At 32.8% G+C, this 17,522-nt stretch overlaps 2 protein-coding genes across 2 annotated transcripts; both read left to right on the top strand.

Annotated features, from left to right (window-relative positions):
* Positions 1 to 8,426: 8,426 nt before the first annotated feature.
* LOC127136059 (uncharacterized) lies at positions 8,427 to 9,572 on the top strand. The gene has a single exon (XM_051062665.1). The coding sequence runs from the start codon at positions 8,427 to 8,429 to the stop codon at positions 9,570 to 9,572; it is 1,146 nt and encodes a 381-aa protein (XP_050918622.1).
* On the top strand, positions 9,572 to 10,705 carry LOC127136058 (uncharacterized). The gene has a single exon (XM_051062663.1). It carries the CDS (start codon positions 9,572 to 9,574, stop codon positions 10,703 to 10,705), a length of 1,134 nt encoding a protein of 377 aa, XP_050918620.1.
* Positions 10,706 to 17,522: the final 6,817 nt, after the last annotated feature.

Raw genomic sequence — 17,522 nt, 5'->3', positions numbered from 1 at the left:
ATAATCTAAAAAAATTTCATACATACATTTCAAATATTTTAAATAATAAATTAAAATTAAAATATCAAAATATTGACCATATATTTAATATTCTAAATTATCAAAAATAAATAATAATGTACATAACGAAATAAACGGGACGGGTTCGGGGGAGGGTTGGGGGTGGGTACTAGTGTCCCCATTACCCGACCCGTCTCCATATTTTATAATCGGAAAAACTCAAACTCGAATCCAAACCCAGTCAAAACGGGTTTTCCCCCATCAAGTTCGGGGCGGGTTCGGGTGGGTACCCGCGGATATGGGTTATGTTGTCATGCTTAGTTGAGGCGTATAAGATAACAATCTAGTTTCTCTCTTAATAAAACACGACGAGAACATTCGACCAATAAAAAATCACTCCTGATATAGGTATACCTTGCTTGAGTGTGAGTACTTAAACATTGGAATTTTTAATAAACCAACTTGACCCTGTTTTAGTAAGAAGACAAAGGCAAAATGGTAACATGTTGGCTAAAGTAAGAAACCACTTGAAGTATTGTTTAAAGGAACACTTGGAATTAGAAATGATGCTAATATCATTTAAATGAACAATTTTCACACGATAAGGAGACTTGAAAGGAAGTGATATTGCGAGATCTTCGAATTTGAGAGAGTAAGTGACATTAATCTACAATGTAAAAGTCAAATAGACACTACTATAAAATATATATTTCGTAGCATCATCTTACTATGACCATTTAGTCAACCATAATAATAAATCATTTGAGGCGTTTTTTTGTTATTTACTAAAAGACATTTCACCACAGTCAAAGCGAACAAGCATAGTGAAAATTATCTGGAGTGACAGGCTTTAAATCCCAACATAAGCAGTTTTTCCTTTTTTTTGGTTACAAATTGGCGTGTCACTTATAATCTTATATTTATATTAAAATTAAATATCTTTCACCATCGTCTAAAATAGAAAGCGTTGTGAAATATACCTACATTTTATCATGGTCGTTTTATCAACCATGGTGATAAGTATAACTTATATACATACCTACATTTTATCATGGTCGTTTTATCAACCATGGTGATAAGTATAACCTATATATAAACAAAAGTTCTCCCGTTCAGGACAGAACAACCGTCTCTCTCATAAAACAAAGCCATAACATATCTCTCACGCCTTATCCTAATCTCCCTAAAGAGTTGCATACCATTTCTTCACAAAACTCCAACACATTTTCTTCAACTCTTATGGATCAAAGAAATATGTTACAAAAAACTCATTTCTTTCACTTCCTCTTCACATTTCAGGTACGTGAGACGTTTCCACCTTTTATGTTATGTATTATGATATTTTTAATGTTTTTTGGGATATATTAATGTTTTTGTTGAGCTATGTTGCATTTTGTTGTTAAGGTATGTTGTTTTTAATAAAATTTGTATGTTGTTGGGATATGATAATGTTTTTGTTGAGCTATGTTGTATGTCGTTTTTAAGGTATGTCATTGTTGATAAAAGTTGTATGTTGTTGTTGATAAAAGTTGTATGTTGTTGTTAAGGTATATTGTTGTTGATAAAAGTTATACATTATTGACGATTTTGTTTTTGTTGATAAAAGTTGTATGTTGTTGTTAAAGTATGTTGTTGTTGACAAAAGTTGTATGTTATTGTCAAGATATATTTTTTTTATGAAAGAGGTATGTTGTAAATGTTTGTGTTATTCTTCATGTTTTGTTTGCAGCTTTCATTATGTTAAGTCAACACGTCATAGAAGATGAGTTTATTATATCATATGCAGTTTGAATATTTTTCCAACATCTTACTGAATATATATAACCTTTCGAATTGAATTAGAAAATTATAATATGAGATATTTTGTTATATTAAAAAAAAACTTACACTTATAAATGTTTTACAAGCTTTTTGTAGCTTATTATTAGTATCTTGCTATTTAACTGTTAGAACATGATTCAATGTTTCTAGTTCTCCAACTATCACTTCCTTCACCTCTAATTTTGTTTAATATTTTGCAAAATAAATTAGATGTGAAGGAAATGTTAGCAGAAGAATTAGAATCACTGACACAAGTTCTAATTGTTAAAAAAAATAATATGGATAAGGGGTTGTATGAAACTCGTACAACATTGATTAGTAAAATTTGTTCTTCTAATATAACTTAATTTGTCATATTATTGATTTTTAAATCAAATTGAAAAGTTATATGTTTAGTGAGAAGTTGGTGAAATAACCATTCCACATAAGTTATAATAAACTTAAGTAAGAATATCACCGCAATTATAATCTATGACTGTACTGAAATGTTATGTGTTAAGTCTTTCACCATGGTTAGAATCAAGGGCCGTGGTAAAATATTTTAAAATCTGCAAAAGTCCAGGAGCTGGAAATCGAACCCATGATCTCAACCTTTTACTATGGTTGCTTATACAACCGTAGTGGTAGGTTACATATTTTTGTGTTTTTACCACGGCTAGTAGTCCGTGGTGGTAAAAAGGGCACATACAACCATACACTATGTTACCATGAGCCATCATATATGGTGGACTCCGACTCCCAACTATGGTGAAATGTGTGTTTCGTAGTAGTGAGGACTTCCTACATTTAAAGGAGAATCACGATTCTTCAAAAGAGATTCATACACGCCACATAAATATTCATACATATTGACTTGTAAAAACATACTTAACCTACTTGTTTGACCTTCACGAAGGAATCTTGTCAAATGGATAAGTGATTTTTAACCTAGATAGACTTTGAACAAATAAAAGAATGGTGGAACGAAAATAACAAAAAGACAATAGGCTTGATATTTGAAATACCTGAAGACTTACCTTGATTTTTTTTGAATAAATTGAATGTAACGGGAAGTAGTCATATTTAGGTTCAAAACTTGACTTAATGATATCATAACGAGAGTTAAAACCTTTCAAATGGGTTTAAGGCTAATGAAAATAGGTATATCAAACAAAATGATCGTCAAAACATTGAGATCATTATGTATACCCGTTTTCTTTCAAAAATCCCATGTCTTCTCCCTCAAAATGAATGACCATTTTTAATTTTCTATGCAATATTTATTACCTTTTTCAATTGTACCATCTAATTAATACTATTTGTATAATTCTCAATTCAATATATTTTACTTTGCACTCATGATGATAGTGAATCCACCGATATTTAATAACAAATTTGTAGTAAAAATATATTTTTCTTAAATTAAGTGAAATGTTTTACTGAAGAAACAAATTCACATGTTTTTTGTTTTCATTACCCCTTTTCCAAACATGTATATAACACTATGGACTTTTTGATCAAGCACATTATTAGTGAGATGAAACTATTTTCAATCGTACCAATGTCAAGTGATATTAACCTACAACTGTTGATGAATTTCTTAGCAAGTGTACTAATATATTCAAAATAATAAAATTAGTTCGTCTCCATATGAATTGCAAATTTAAACAAGAATGTAACCGTGCGATCAATTTCTTTTTGTTGGGGTTTTCAACATTTGGTTACAGAAAATCAATTTTGAAATAAAACTGATAACAAATACGAAAATGCAAAGGCGATTAGATCTTATTCAAAAATCCTAATTGTCCTCTGTTGATGAAATTGCATTACTTGAATACAATATAATATTATGTCGAATTAACAATGCTAACGTTAGCAATTCCTTGGTGTAAATCTCACTAATTTACACTAAAACTCCTTAATTCCTTAGATGAATTCGAAGTTAAACTAGGCGATCTAAGTGCATTATTTCTCTAGGCAAAATTTATAATTACCTCTCCATAGTTAATTACTAAGTTGAATATTTTATTCTAATTCAAAATGGTAGACTTAGGTCAATAATCCCTACTCATCTAATTTTACTTTTTGCACTTGTCATCACTCAAATAGTATTAAGAACAAAAGTAATTGAATAATAATTATAAGATAAAAATATTCAAATAACATCGAACATTCATATGATCCAACAAAGTACAATTAGTTTCATCTCCTAAGACCTAATCAAAGAAAATTAACTATTCATAATGTAACAATGAATTATCATGAGTTGATATGAGAAGAACATTGAAAATCAATAAAAAAAAATCTCTCTCCACCGACTCCAAAACACTCTAAAATCGCACAAAAAAATTCATTTGCCGTTATTTTTCCTAAAAATTCAGAACCCCTGAAAAAATAGCAAAATTTTAAAACTACAAAAGCGTGTCAAGAAATCGCTTCATCGCGACCGTGCTAAGTTGCATCGCGATCACGATACTTTATCATCACGTCCACAATGAGAGCATTATGATGCGAGAAATCTAATGACAAAAACTTCTTTTTTCTCTTATTATTTTTAAGTTCAACTTTCTTCGTCTTTGACAATTTTACTCACTTCTTCGTCGTATTAACTTTAGTGTCTGTTCATAATTTCACAAATTCTATTAAAAATACTTGTATATATTACGTAATAATAATGTCATTAACTGTCTATATGGAGAATTTTCCTGCCTTGCCCCCATTTTGAATTTTTTTTCCCACTATACCCCATTTTGAAAAAATATTCCCAGAGTACCCCCTTTTTAAGTTTGGCCTCGTCACTCCAAGTGACGAGGGGGTGCTAATAGCTTTTTTGCAATATGCGCTCGGCAAATGGAATGACGAGTGGGTGAACGAAATTTTTTGGCCTCTTTGGCTCGTCACTTCAAGTGACGAGGTGGTGCAGATTTCAATTTTTTTTAATTCTGTAATTATTTAATTCCTTAATATTGAATAAGTTTTAATTGAATAGTTTATTTTAATTCTTTAATTCTTTAATTCTTTAATTGAAAAATAATAATTAATATTTTTTTTTTAATTCTTTAATTTTTTAATATTTTAAATAGTTTATTAAATACTAATAATAATTAATACAATTTTTTTTAATTCTTTAATTCTTTAATATTGAATAGTTTTTAATTGAATAATTTTTTTTAATTCTTTAATTCTTTAATTGAATAATAATAATTAATATAATTTTTTTAATTCTTTAATTCTTTAATATTGAATAGTTTATTAAATAGTTTATTATTTAATTCTTTAATATTGATTTAATTGTGATAATTTTTAATTGATTTAAATAAATTGTAAATAATTATATTTTTTATTGATAATAAAAAAATTGTGATATTATTAATTTTGAAATATTAATAATAAAAATGAAGAGGTGGTATAATGAAAGCAAATATATTTTATTGATATAATGGAAGAAATACATTTTATTGATACAATGGAAGCAATACATTTTATCTATAGTGACCGCCTGTTCCACATCTTGTGCCAACTTTTTTTCGTTTTCCCTTGCCCAAGTCTTCTTGTCTTTGTCTTACGGGAGACGAAGATGAGTCGGAAGACAATTCATCAAGGGCGTTTTGAAGGGCGTTTTGTTGTTGTTGTTGACTTTGACGTTGTTGTGATGTGTTAGGAGGCATATCCATAACGTCGAGTTCTTGAACGCCAAAAGAAGGCATACTCATTAATTGTTCATCGGTGAGCTCATAGTTGGGTAGTGAATGTGTGGTTTGTGTGTAGGTTTGGGGTGGGGTGTGTTGGATAGGAGGATAATACACATCATCAGGGTTGTATGTGGGAGTGGGACGTGCGTATGTGGTGTTAGAAGGTTGGGGTTGAGAATGAGGGTTTGAGTATTCGAAGTTGGGTTGAGGAATTGGAGTGTATTGTATGGGTGGGCGTAGGTTGGGTTGTTGTTGATATTGTTGGTTGTAAAAGTAGTTTGTTTGAGGGAATGGAGTTTGGGGATTATGGTGTTGGGTTGAGGTGGAATAAAAGGTGTGTTGTTGGGTGGTCTGGATGTGTTGGTATGTTTGTTGAGCTGAGGAGGATGGTTGGTTATGTTGTTGTGGGGGTGATGTTGTGTGTTGGGTTGCGGAAGCTACACGTTGACGGGGATCATCCAAAAATTGTGTCGGAGCAACATGCATAAAAGGAATTGATAAAAACCAATTCATGTATTGTCTATCCGGCTTAGACTCACCATTGACCGAGTTTCCTTGTAACACCCTTCTTCTTTTCCATTCTTTCAGCTCTTCTTTATTTAAATCTTGCCAATGCGTGTCCCAAGCTTTGACCATAGTCATGTTATGGTGTTCACTTAGACATCTTGGCGGAGACGGTATTTGTTGTTCAAATCCAAATTGGAGTTTGACTCGATCCGTCTGATGCATCTCAACGGTATAGAAACATACGATGTATGTTGTTGCACTCCAAACTCGGCTGTCATTATAATCAGGCACTGGATATTGTATGTACGGCCTCCAAATAAACTGTTAAAAGAAATATTTAACTATTAGAATGTAAAAAATAAATAACTTTAATATTATAATTAATATTAGAATGTATACAATAAATTTAAATAAGTTTAATATTATAATAAATATTAGAATGTATATAATAAATTTAAATAAGTTAAATATTATAAATAATCATTCTTACATCTTTTTCTTCCATGTGTTCTATTGCAACACGGTACCCTTGTAAATGATGTCGAGGATTAGTTCGATAATTCATACCTCGTTTGCACCATCTTGCATATTAAAAAAAAATACAAAAATACGTTAAAGTGATGTATAAATAATTTGAATAAATTTAAATTGCATTTAAAAGTAAATCGTTACCTTAATGCATAAGGAAATGATGGAACCTCGTTACTAACTGGGGCTATCAAGGGTATGCGTGTGAATGCCCATACAAATAGTAATACCACACATCCTCCTATGCTCTTTACTCCTCTATGGGCCGCCTTGCACATATGTCTATATAATGTAGCCAAACAAGCAGAACCCCAACTGTATGAATTACATTTTTCAAGGTCTCCTACTAAAGGTATCCAAGAAGAATGCAACAAATTGTGACTTTTATCTGGCATTAAAAAAGTAGCAATTAAAAGTAAAATATAAATTTTTGCATGTAAAATATTTTCTGCCTCGGACGGGTTAGGGTTATTTTTTAGTTGCGTTAATACTGCTTCTAGCCAAACAATTTTGATAGAAGCCCCATTTTTATCCGAGGCGGTTGGTTGGATTCCCAAATATTCCATGTAAACGTCATTTGTTACGTTAGTTGGCCCATTGACAGCTTTTCCATGGATTCGGAGACCGAATAACATGCTCACATCCTCTAATGTGATGGTACATTCACCGGTTGGTAAATGAAATGTATGTGTCTCCGGTCTCCATCTCTCTAACAATGCCACAATGAGTTTACAGTCTACTTTTAGACTTGTAATTTTTGCCACATTCGCAAAACCAGCTAGCTCCAAGTACGGTATAATAACCGCACTTGGTTGAATATATGAATGCGAATGAACCCGAAAATTTCCATCTTGCTGAAATTAAAATAAATAACAGTAATGAATATTTGGTCTAATAAAGAACGGAAATAAAAAACATAGTAAAAAACGATAATAAAAATGAATATTTGAATGAGACTTACGTATTCGGCGATGTTTGCCGCCGTTCCACGGTGTGATTCTCCCATCCATAGGAAAGACATCTTGAAAGGAAGTGTAGAAATTGATGAGAGTAATAGAAATTGGTGAAAATGTGTGTAATAGAAAATGTAGTATTGGATATTGGTGAGTAAGAAATGTAGAAATATTGGATATTTATATGGGTAAAATAATAATAAAAAAATGTAGTAAAAAATATAGTAAATGTATGATTAGACTATTGCATGTAGAAAATGTAGTAAATGGATGATTAGACCCTTGCATGTAAATATATGGAATGCATGCAGAAAAAATAGGAATCGGATTCCCCTGTGAGATTCCCATGCTGAAGGAAAATTTTTTGAAATATTTCTGTACCTAGTCCTCGTCACTTTGATTGACGAGTTGTTATTACTTCTTCATCAACTCGCCAAATGGAATGGCGAGTGCATGCGTTGTCTTCTTCAACTCGCCAAATGGAATGGCGAGTGCATGCATTGCCTATATCAACTCGGTAAATGGAATGGCGAGGTATCACATGCAATTTAAAGGCACACCTTTCCCCTCTCTCAGCATGTGAGTTGGTTTTTGTTTTATTATGTATACCAAATCAAATTGATTTTTCCTATAAATACTACTACTACCTCTTTTACATTCATCAACTCAAATCCTCAACTTACATTCACACAAAATCAAAGAAATTTACACATCCATGGCTCAAAGAAACTTAATTATTTCTATCCATTCCGAAGGATCACTTTTCACATGTTCAAATGAGGGATTCTCATTTTGCAATACGAATGTAACTATGTTCAAGATCCACATCAACTCCGACTATTTCCATTTAAAAGACCGTATTGAAAAGAAGTTGCAACGTTATGTTGAAGACATCATTTATCGTCAACCATTATTTTATGGAGATGGTAATACCGTCTTTCACATAATGACACCGATTAAGACCGACGAAGATGTCAGGTCGATGTTTCAATGTCATGTAACATTATTTCAATTACCCAGCATTGAGATATATGTTCGTCTAGTTGATATTCCCGAAGAACAACCGATTGGCAATGTTGAGGAACAACCGTCTCACTTCTATCCAACGCAATCTGTACAGTCACACGACTATGGAATGAGTCAAGCCATTGACGAAGAGCCGACTCAAAATAATGAACCTTTCATACCAAATGAAGAGGTGGGCGAGAATAGTGAGGATGATCTTGAGGAGGTTCGATTTGAAGATCTTTTCGGTATTAGCGATGACGATGGCAATGAGGAAATATTAGACACACCGGCTGTTGCACTAAGAGTGCAACCAATTAGTTTGTACAATCCACCTGCGCACATGCAAAATATAAGTTTGGATGATGCCGAACCAAGCTCCGTTTTCGGCAGTTTCATACCAACTCACAACTCTGACGAAATTGAGGAGGGCATAGAGTATGAAGATAAGGAAGAGTGTCTTCTGGCGTTACAACAATGGCATATAAAACGTAGTCTAGATTTCTCTGTGGTTAAATCTGACAGTGTACGTTTTGTCATCAAATGTAGAAATGCAACATGCAATTTCAAATGCAGGGTCTCTTTGCGCAAGGGCAACTCAAGGTGGAGAGTTGGTAAGTCTAGTGGGCCTCATACGTGCACAACAACTTCCATGTCACAAGACCATACAAAACTCAGTTCAGAGATGATTAGCAAGAGCATAATGGAGCTTGTAAATCGTGACGCTTCTCTTAAGGTGAAGGTTATCATTGCTCATGTTGTTGAGAAATACCGGTATATCATATCATACAAAAAGGCATGGATTGCAAAGTGTAAGGCGATTGAGTCGCTCTATGGAAATTGGGAGACATCTTACAACGATCTTCCGCAGTGGATACTGGTAATGAAAACATATCTTCCAGGTACCATTATAGAATTACAAACCCTACCTGTGATTTCAAATGATGGTTCATACTTGGGTGACCAAAGGATATTTCATCGTCTGTTTTGGGCGTTTAGACCATGTATACGTGGCTTCGCGTATTGTAAACCAATTGTGCAGGTTGATGGAACTTGGTTGTATGGCAGTACAGAGGGACTCTGCTGATGGCTGTGGCACAGGATGGGAACGGAAACATATTTCCGATAGCGTTCGCATTGGTTGAAAGTGAAACAAAGGAAGCCTGGAGTTTCTTTCTTAAGAATTTGAGAATGCATGTTACCCCCCAAGCAAACCTATGCCTAATATCAGACAGGCATGAATCAATAAAGAGTGCATACAACAACCCGGAAAATGGATGGCAGTTTCCTCCTTCATCACACGTCTATTGCATCAGACATATCGCGCAAAACTTCATGCGGGAGATTAAAGACAAGGATCTGCGGAAAATGGTTGTTAACATGGGTTATGCATTAACAGAGGCAACGTTTAACTACTACCGGGGGGAAATCCGAAGAACAAACAACAACGCTTTATCATGGATAGACAACATCCCTCGCGAGAAGTGGGCAAGGGCATTTGACGGAGGGCAACGCTGGGGTCACATGACAACTAACCTAGCAGAAGCAATGAACGCCGTGTTGAAAGAAACCCGGAACCTTCCAATCATTGCGTTGGTCAAATCTACGTACTATCGTTTAGGATCACTATTTGGTAGAAGAGGCCATCAGTGGACAAAAATGTTAGCCTCTGGGCAGGTTTTCACTGATAACTGCAACAAGGGGATGGCTGAGGAAGTCATCAAAGCTAACACGCATAACGTCATGCAGTTCGACCGAGAGAGATTTTATTTCATGGTCCAAGAGAAGATTAATCATAACGACGGTCGACCAACCGGAACGTTCAGCGTTGATCTAAGGAAACAACACTGTGACTGTGGGAAATTTCAGGCATTTCACTTACCTTGCTCTCATGTAATCGCAGCATGTTCGAGCATACGCCAGGACTATTCCATTCACATTCCAGACGTCTTCAAAATTCGTAACGTCTTCAAGGTCTATCAGGAGAGTTTCCTAGGACTTCCCCATGAGGAGAATTGGCCACAATATGAAGGATATACTCTTTGCCACGACGACTCTATGAGAAGGAGGAAGAAAGGGCGCCCAAACAGCACCAGGATTAGAACCGAGATGGACGACGTTGAGAAGGAGAAGAGAAGGTGTGGAATTTGTCGCGAAATAGGACACATGCGTAGGAAATGTCCTAATGTTGCAGGATCATCCCAACGACCTTCCAGATGATTATCTTGTTGTTTTAAATATTCGTTCAGATGACTATGTTTATTTATTTATTTATTAACTACTATGCACATAATATATATAAACCATTTTGTATTTCTAATGTCTTTTGGGAACAAACATTTATGAAATACATTTGATAATCAAAGGCTTCTGGTTACAAAGTACGACCACATTAACTAAACAACAACAACAATCAACACAACTGGTAATTAAAAAACTAATCAACAACAACAACCAACACAAGTGGACCTTCAACTCCTCTATTAACTTCACCACTATGTGCCGAAAACATACATTGGACATCTTCATCATTTTCTATACGATCCAGGTAATACATGTACGTACCATCGGGGCTTGCATCAGTCAACGTTATGTATGGACAACGATACTCTACTTTCCTCACCTTCATACGACGCCCGCCCAACTGTCGGAAGCCAGTGTGGATGGCAGAAATCAGTGTTCTGAAATTCCATTGCGGATCAAGGCAAACACTCATTTTTTCACCGTGTCCATAAAATACAAGACCACAAACAGACATTATGAACTAAAGAAAGGATTTGGTGGTGTGAGTTTCATTTCTACCAGTTCTGCTACTTATACAAAAATTAATAAGTGAATACTCGGCAAATCATTGGCCGAGACAGTAAAAACACAAAAACTTTTTGGCGGGAAAAATATCATTCCCAAAAAAAGATTTACATTATGGAGGGAAAAATAACAATTTTATTATTAATATATAAAACACCAACTATTTCTATTATTAATATTCTAAAAATTATTCATTTTTATTAATAATATTTCAAAAATAACAATATCACAAATTATTATTATTTACTATTTACTATTTATTATAAATTATTTATTATTTATTTTAAATATTTTTTTATAAATAAATTTTTATTATTTTTAATTAAATCAATTATATTAATTAAATATAGAATTAATATTTAAAAAACAATTATATTAATAATAATTACAATTTAATATACTATTTAAAATAAAAACAAAAAAAAAAGAATTTCCTTTAGCAGCTCGTCACTTCAAGTGACGAGCCCATGAGGCCATAAAATTTCGTTCAATCCCTCGTCAATCCATATGCCGAGCCCTTGAGCCATAATTTCGTCCAGCACCCCCTCGTCACTTCAAGTGACGAGGCCCAAGAGAAAAAGGGGGCAATCTGGATTTTTTTTTTCAAAACAGGGCATATCAGGAATTTTTTTTCACACATGGGATATTTGGAGCAAAAACTCGTCTATATGTATATTCCGTTGTGTGTGAACCAAAAACAATGGTTATTAAAAGAATTTTGAATTTGACTTAAACCTTGGAAATAAAATATACATGTTTTGTTTATTAAATACTAGATGTTACTTTAAGTTGTCTCTTAGCCTTGTGAATTAGTTACTTTAAGCTGTCCCTCGTTACATTCAAGAGGGTGGAACTAATTTAAAAACCAACTAACAAGTTTACTAATTGCACATATTGATACGGTGCATGTAGCTTAGTTAGTGGATCAATTAAATCATTTTAAATCATTCTGATATTTTGATACTTCCTAACTAATTATTCCTTCTTCCACAACTCCATTAGTGACATTTCTTTGCTTCACTGGCTTGATTACAAGTTACTACTTACATTGATATTGACCTATCGCTCAAGTCAGCTTCTCGGTGTGGAAAAACTCTAACTTAAGCCATATATACTTAAATCAGGAACACATACAGTTCAATTTCCCCCTATGCAATGAATAACTAATCACTAAGAAAAACATGGTTAATTAAGTTCATTAAAAAATTAATTCAATTTACTTGAAATTATAATTAACTAGATTAAGACCCGCACGATACATGATTGTAAATTAATTTTTATTAAAATATAATTAAGTTAAAAAAATTCAATAAATATAATCGAAAATTTTATATCATTAATAATTTATTATGAATTATAATAGAGATTTATTAAATTATTTAATTTTGAAAAGTTAAATAATCCAATAATATATCACTTGAAATTTATATATATTTTTAAAATTTTTTGATTCTCATGTCTTTTTGGTAATTATTTCTTTTTAAAATATTTAATTTTAAATTGTTAATGATATTTTTTTCAGTCCGGAATAAAGTTTAAATTTTATTTGTAATTATTATTAAATAAGACTTTTAAAAATGTTTCAAATTTTTGTCTATATTATCAAACATTAGTTATAGGATGAATAAAAGCATTTCAAATGCTAGTTATTTGATAAACTTGATTTTTTTAAAAAGAATTATTTTAATTTATTATAAATGATATTATAAAATATTTATGTGATTTTGTTGTTGATATTAGTTAAAATATGAGATTTACTTAGAAAATATTATCTTTGTTTTTTTATTATATTCATTAAGATCATTATTATAAAAAATAATTGAGCAAACTTTAAATTCTATTTTCTTATAGGTGAAAAATAAAGAATCTTATTATTTGGCTTTAGTTTATTTGTTCGACATGAAATAAATAAGGTAGAATAGAAAGTATCCAAAATTATTTTAGAGATATTTTATTTAAATGCTACATAAAAATTTACTTTAATTTATTTTCATAATTTAAAAATAACTGCAAGAAAATATAAATATTATTTCATAAATATTATGAAAATAATATATATCAAAGTAAATATTTGTTAGGTTAATAAATATTTTTATTTTATTTTTCTAAATAGAATCATCTTAATTTCGTATTAATAATATCGTAAATTTTTTATGTGATTTTATTGTTGATATTAGTTGAAATATTAGAGTTCTTATTTTAGACATTACTACATTTGTTTTTTATTATACTCCCTATAGTCAATGTATGATTTTTTTTTATGCAAACTATAAATCTATTTTGCCAAATTATATATCCTTATATGTGAGAAATAAAAAATATTATTATTTGACTTTAATTTATTTGTCCCACATGATATGAAGAATATAGAATAGATAATAAAATTGAAAATATATATCAAAATATATTTTATTTTATTTTTATAATTAAAAAATAATTGCAAGGAAAATAAAAATGATATTATATAAGTTTTATGAATATGTCTCAAAGTTAATAAGTAATTGTTAAGCTAATATATTTTTTGCATTTGTTGGGACTTGAACTCGAGACTTCTAATACTATGTGATTGTGTTTTTGAGAAATGAAAATAAAACTTAGAAGGTGCAACATATGAATAATAGTGACGTGTTACAAATTATATTGAACTGTCATTATCATATTGTGCGCTTATGATATCGTAAATTTTTTATGTAATTTATTATTGATATTAGCTGAAATATTAGAATTCTTATTTTATACATTACTACCTTTGTTTTTTATTATACTCACTATGGTCAATGTAAGAAAAAAAGTTGTGCAAACTATAAATCTATTTTGCCAAATTATATATCTGTATATGTGAGAAATCAAGAATATTGTTATTTGACTTTAATTTATTTGTCCAACAAGATAGGAAGAATATAGAATAGAAAATAAAATTGAAAATATATATCAAAATGAAATTTAGAAGGTGCCACATAGGATTAATCGTGACATGACACAAATTATATTGAAGTGTCATCATCATAGTGCGTGCTTCTGATTTAATATATTATAATATAATTCTTTAATTAAAAAATAATTGTAAGAAAAATAAAAATGATATTATATAAGTTTTATGAAAATAATACGAATCAAAGTAATTGTTAAGTTAATATTTTTGTTTGCATTTGTTGGGACTTGAATCCGAGACCTCTAACTGTGAGATATTGGATCGAACTCTAGTACGGTCGAAAGGTAGCTTCTTAGTTCAACAATGCGACATGATCATTAGCATGTCGTCGAAGTCCGCTCACATGCTGTAGTCAAAGTATACTAGGATTGTTAGCACGTCGAATTGGGTATGTTTGTTATGCCTAATTGCTTAAGTTAGTTTGTTCTCTAAGTTAACTTGTGTAAAGAGCCAGTGTGTAAAAAAACTCATTAGTTTAGTTTGTTAGTTTTCTTATAAATAACATACTAGTCTCGCATCATTGCATAATGCAAATCTTAATTAGGGTGAGAGAGGCTATTTGCTCTTATGTAACATTTGTAATCTTGTTTCAAAGAGAAAGTAAAGAATAACAGTTTATAACCAACTTGTTGTGTTCTTCTTGCTTCCCTTTTTTCTATCCTTGTGGATTTCTTGCCGATCAAGAATCCGATTATACTTTGTTATTCTGGTATCGTTTTCATAACAAATTGATACGGTGAGCGTGGAGAAGATGTTGTCAACAACGTATGACATTGTAAAGTTCATCGGAATGAACAATTTCGGTATGTGGCGCTTGAAGATGAAAGCCATACTGGTTCAACAGAGTTTTTAGAAGCGTTGAAGGGAGTCAAAGCCATGGACAATGTGTTAATGTACAAAGAAAAAATGACTATGATAGAGAAAGCCTACAACGCCATCTTATTGAGCCTTGGTGATAAGGTTCTTCGATAGGTTTCGAAGGAGACGACGACATCGGGGTTATGGGCGAAATCAAAAGTTTGTACATGACCAAATCATTGGTCAATCACCTCTACCTAAAGCAAGCTCTGTATTCATTCAAGGTGAGTGAAGACAAAGTTCTGGATGAGCAGTTGGATATCTTCAACAAGCTGATTCTTGATCTTGAAAATATCAATGTCAAGATCGAGGATGAAGATCAAACACTATTGTTGTTGTGTGCTTTACCCAGATCACATGCTCACTTCAAAGAAACTCTCTTATATGGAAGAGAGTCTCTGACCTTTGAAGAAGTTCAATCAGTCTTGTATTTTAAGGATTTGAACAAACAAAAGGCGCACAAGCCATCTTTGACTGGTGAAGGTCTGTTGGTTAAGGCGGAATTCACAAAGAGAGGTGGCAAGTTCGACAAGAAGAAGGGCAAAAGTAAGCATAAGTCTTATAGTGGTGATGTATCTGGTATTCGATGTTATCACTGTAAGAAGGAGGGTCATACAAGAAAAGTGTGTCATGAATGCCTGAAATATCATGAAGGTAAGGATAATGGCAACATAACCATTGTTCAAGATTATTTCTACTCGTCTGATGTTCTTGTGGTTTCAAGCAGCGACTCAAGTAGCATGGCACAAGCATCAGAGTGCATCAAGCAAGAATTTACTATCTAATTAAAAGTCTAACCATACTGAACTCTAAATGGGACATAGGGTGCCCCAGTATAGGCGTACTAAGGTGCAACAATAGTAGAAGATGATGCCCCAGGATATGCTAAAGGAATTCTAGGATGATATCCTTGATACTGCACAACAGTTTGGACCGTAGGAAAAGGGATTTACACCTGAACCCGGGGACCCTTGTATTCAAACTCCTTATCAATAGGTGCCTCAACAGTCATATGGGTGAAACTCAATAGTTTCTGGTTAATGAGTTTTTGAACTTTGTTCTCGAGAACATGACAAGCTTCTGTAGAATGCCTTACGTATCCAACATGGTATCCACACGTGGCATGAGGGTCATGCTTACGATGGCAGAGTAAACTAGCAGGCTCAATCTGTCTGGGCATAATTGCCCCATCGTTAACCAGTATAGGTAGCAGATGGGGCAATTTCCCTTCCTGATTGTTGTTTCCTTTGCTGATTTGTTTCTGCTTCAGATTCTGATTTCCTTGAGCAGACCTATGATGTGGTATGTGAGATTGTTCTTGGGGAGGCAGTGGCAGAATGCCTACAGTTACTTTATGTATGTCATCCCTCTTCAGACTGTCTTTAGCTCGTTCATCAATCACAACCTGATTTGGAAAGTACGTTGTCATGATATCCAAGAATAGCTCCAAGACCCTGTCATCTCTGTCAATGCTCTTACCATTTTCCATGATTCTTCAATGGTCGGTGTCGGTGAATCATTGTCTTTCTGACGGAGGAATGTACAAGGTGAGTTTTCTGGTTGACATGCATGAGATGCAAATGAATGAATGCATATGTTGTGGATGGAATGAAAATATTTATGCAACATCCATAGATTCAAAACCTTGATGGTACATCAACTCAGATTCGAAGCTCCAACATATATTCACAATGCAAAAAGATATGTAATAATGTATGTTAGCAACACAAAATAATCCGGATAATCTGCATATACTACCCGATGCAGGATCAAAGGTTTTACGTCCATGAGAATAAAGGTATGTAGAGTCTATGGTTTCCCGCAGAAAAAACTCATATCCCCCTCACGTATAGGTTCTAGTCTTCAAAGGCAACCATAAAAAGTTTCCTAGAGTCGGAAACCCATTTTGAGATACCATTGCCTGAGACGACTGACTCGTCGGACAACGATGCTCTCAAAAGGATCTACTCTAGGTGTGACGTATCGTGTCTACCATGATCGCATAATAACTCCATGGAGGTCAAACAGGACTCTAGTCACATTACTATCCCGTGCTCAAGCTCGGGTATAAAGCTTTTCTCTCATGTAATATGGCCCCATCCAATAGAGAGTATAACAGGTAATATCCAGTATATAATGAATATTTAAAGTAATAAACAATGTGATAAATAAAAAGAGTAAAGAATAAATATAAACACCTAGAGCAAGCTAAGAAAGCAATCAAAACTAGGCTCGACTCCTTTTAGCGACTAGGAAATACTCCAAGTAGCAGAGTTTCCTCAGTAGAGTCGCCAACTGAAGCTAGCGGAAATAACCTGAACGCATCGCACACTCAAACATACAACAAAGTCGCCATCGAACTTTATTTATTCCCGAAGGAAAGGGAAAACATCGATAAAACTCGGGGAAAGAGAAATCTGGGCAAGGAAGTTGGTTATG

This window comes from Lathyrus oleraceus, chromosome 4 (assembly GCF_024323335.1).
Source record: "Lathyrus oleraceus cultivar Zhongwan6 chromosome 4, CAAS_Psat_ZW6_1.0, whole genome shotgun sequence".
NCBI lineage: Eukaryota > Viridiplantae > Streptophyta > Magnoliopsida > Fabales > Fabaceae > Lathyrus > Lathyrus oleraceus.
This window is presented reverse-complemented; position numbering and strand designations above follow the sequence as displayed.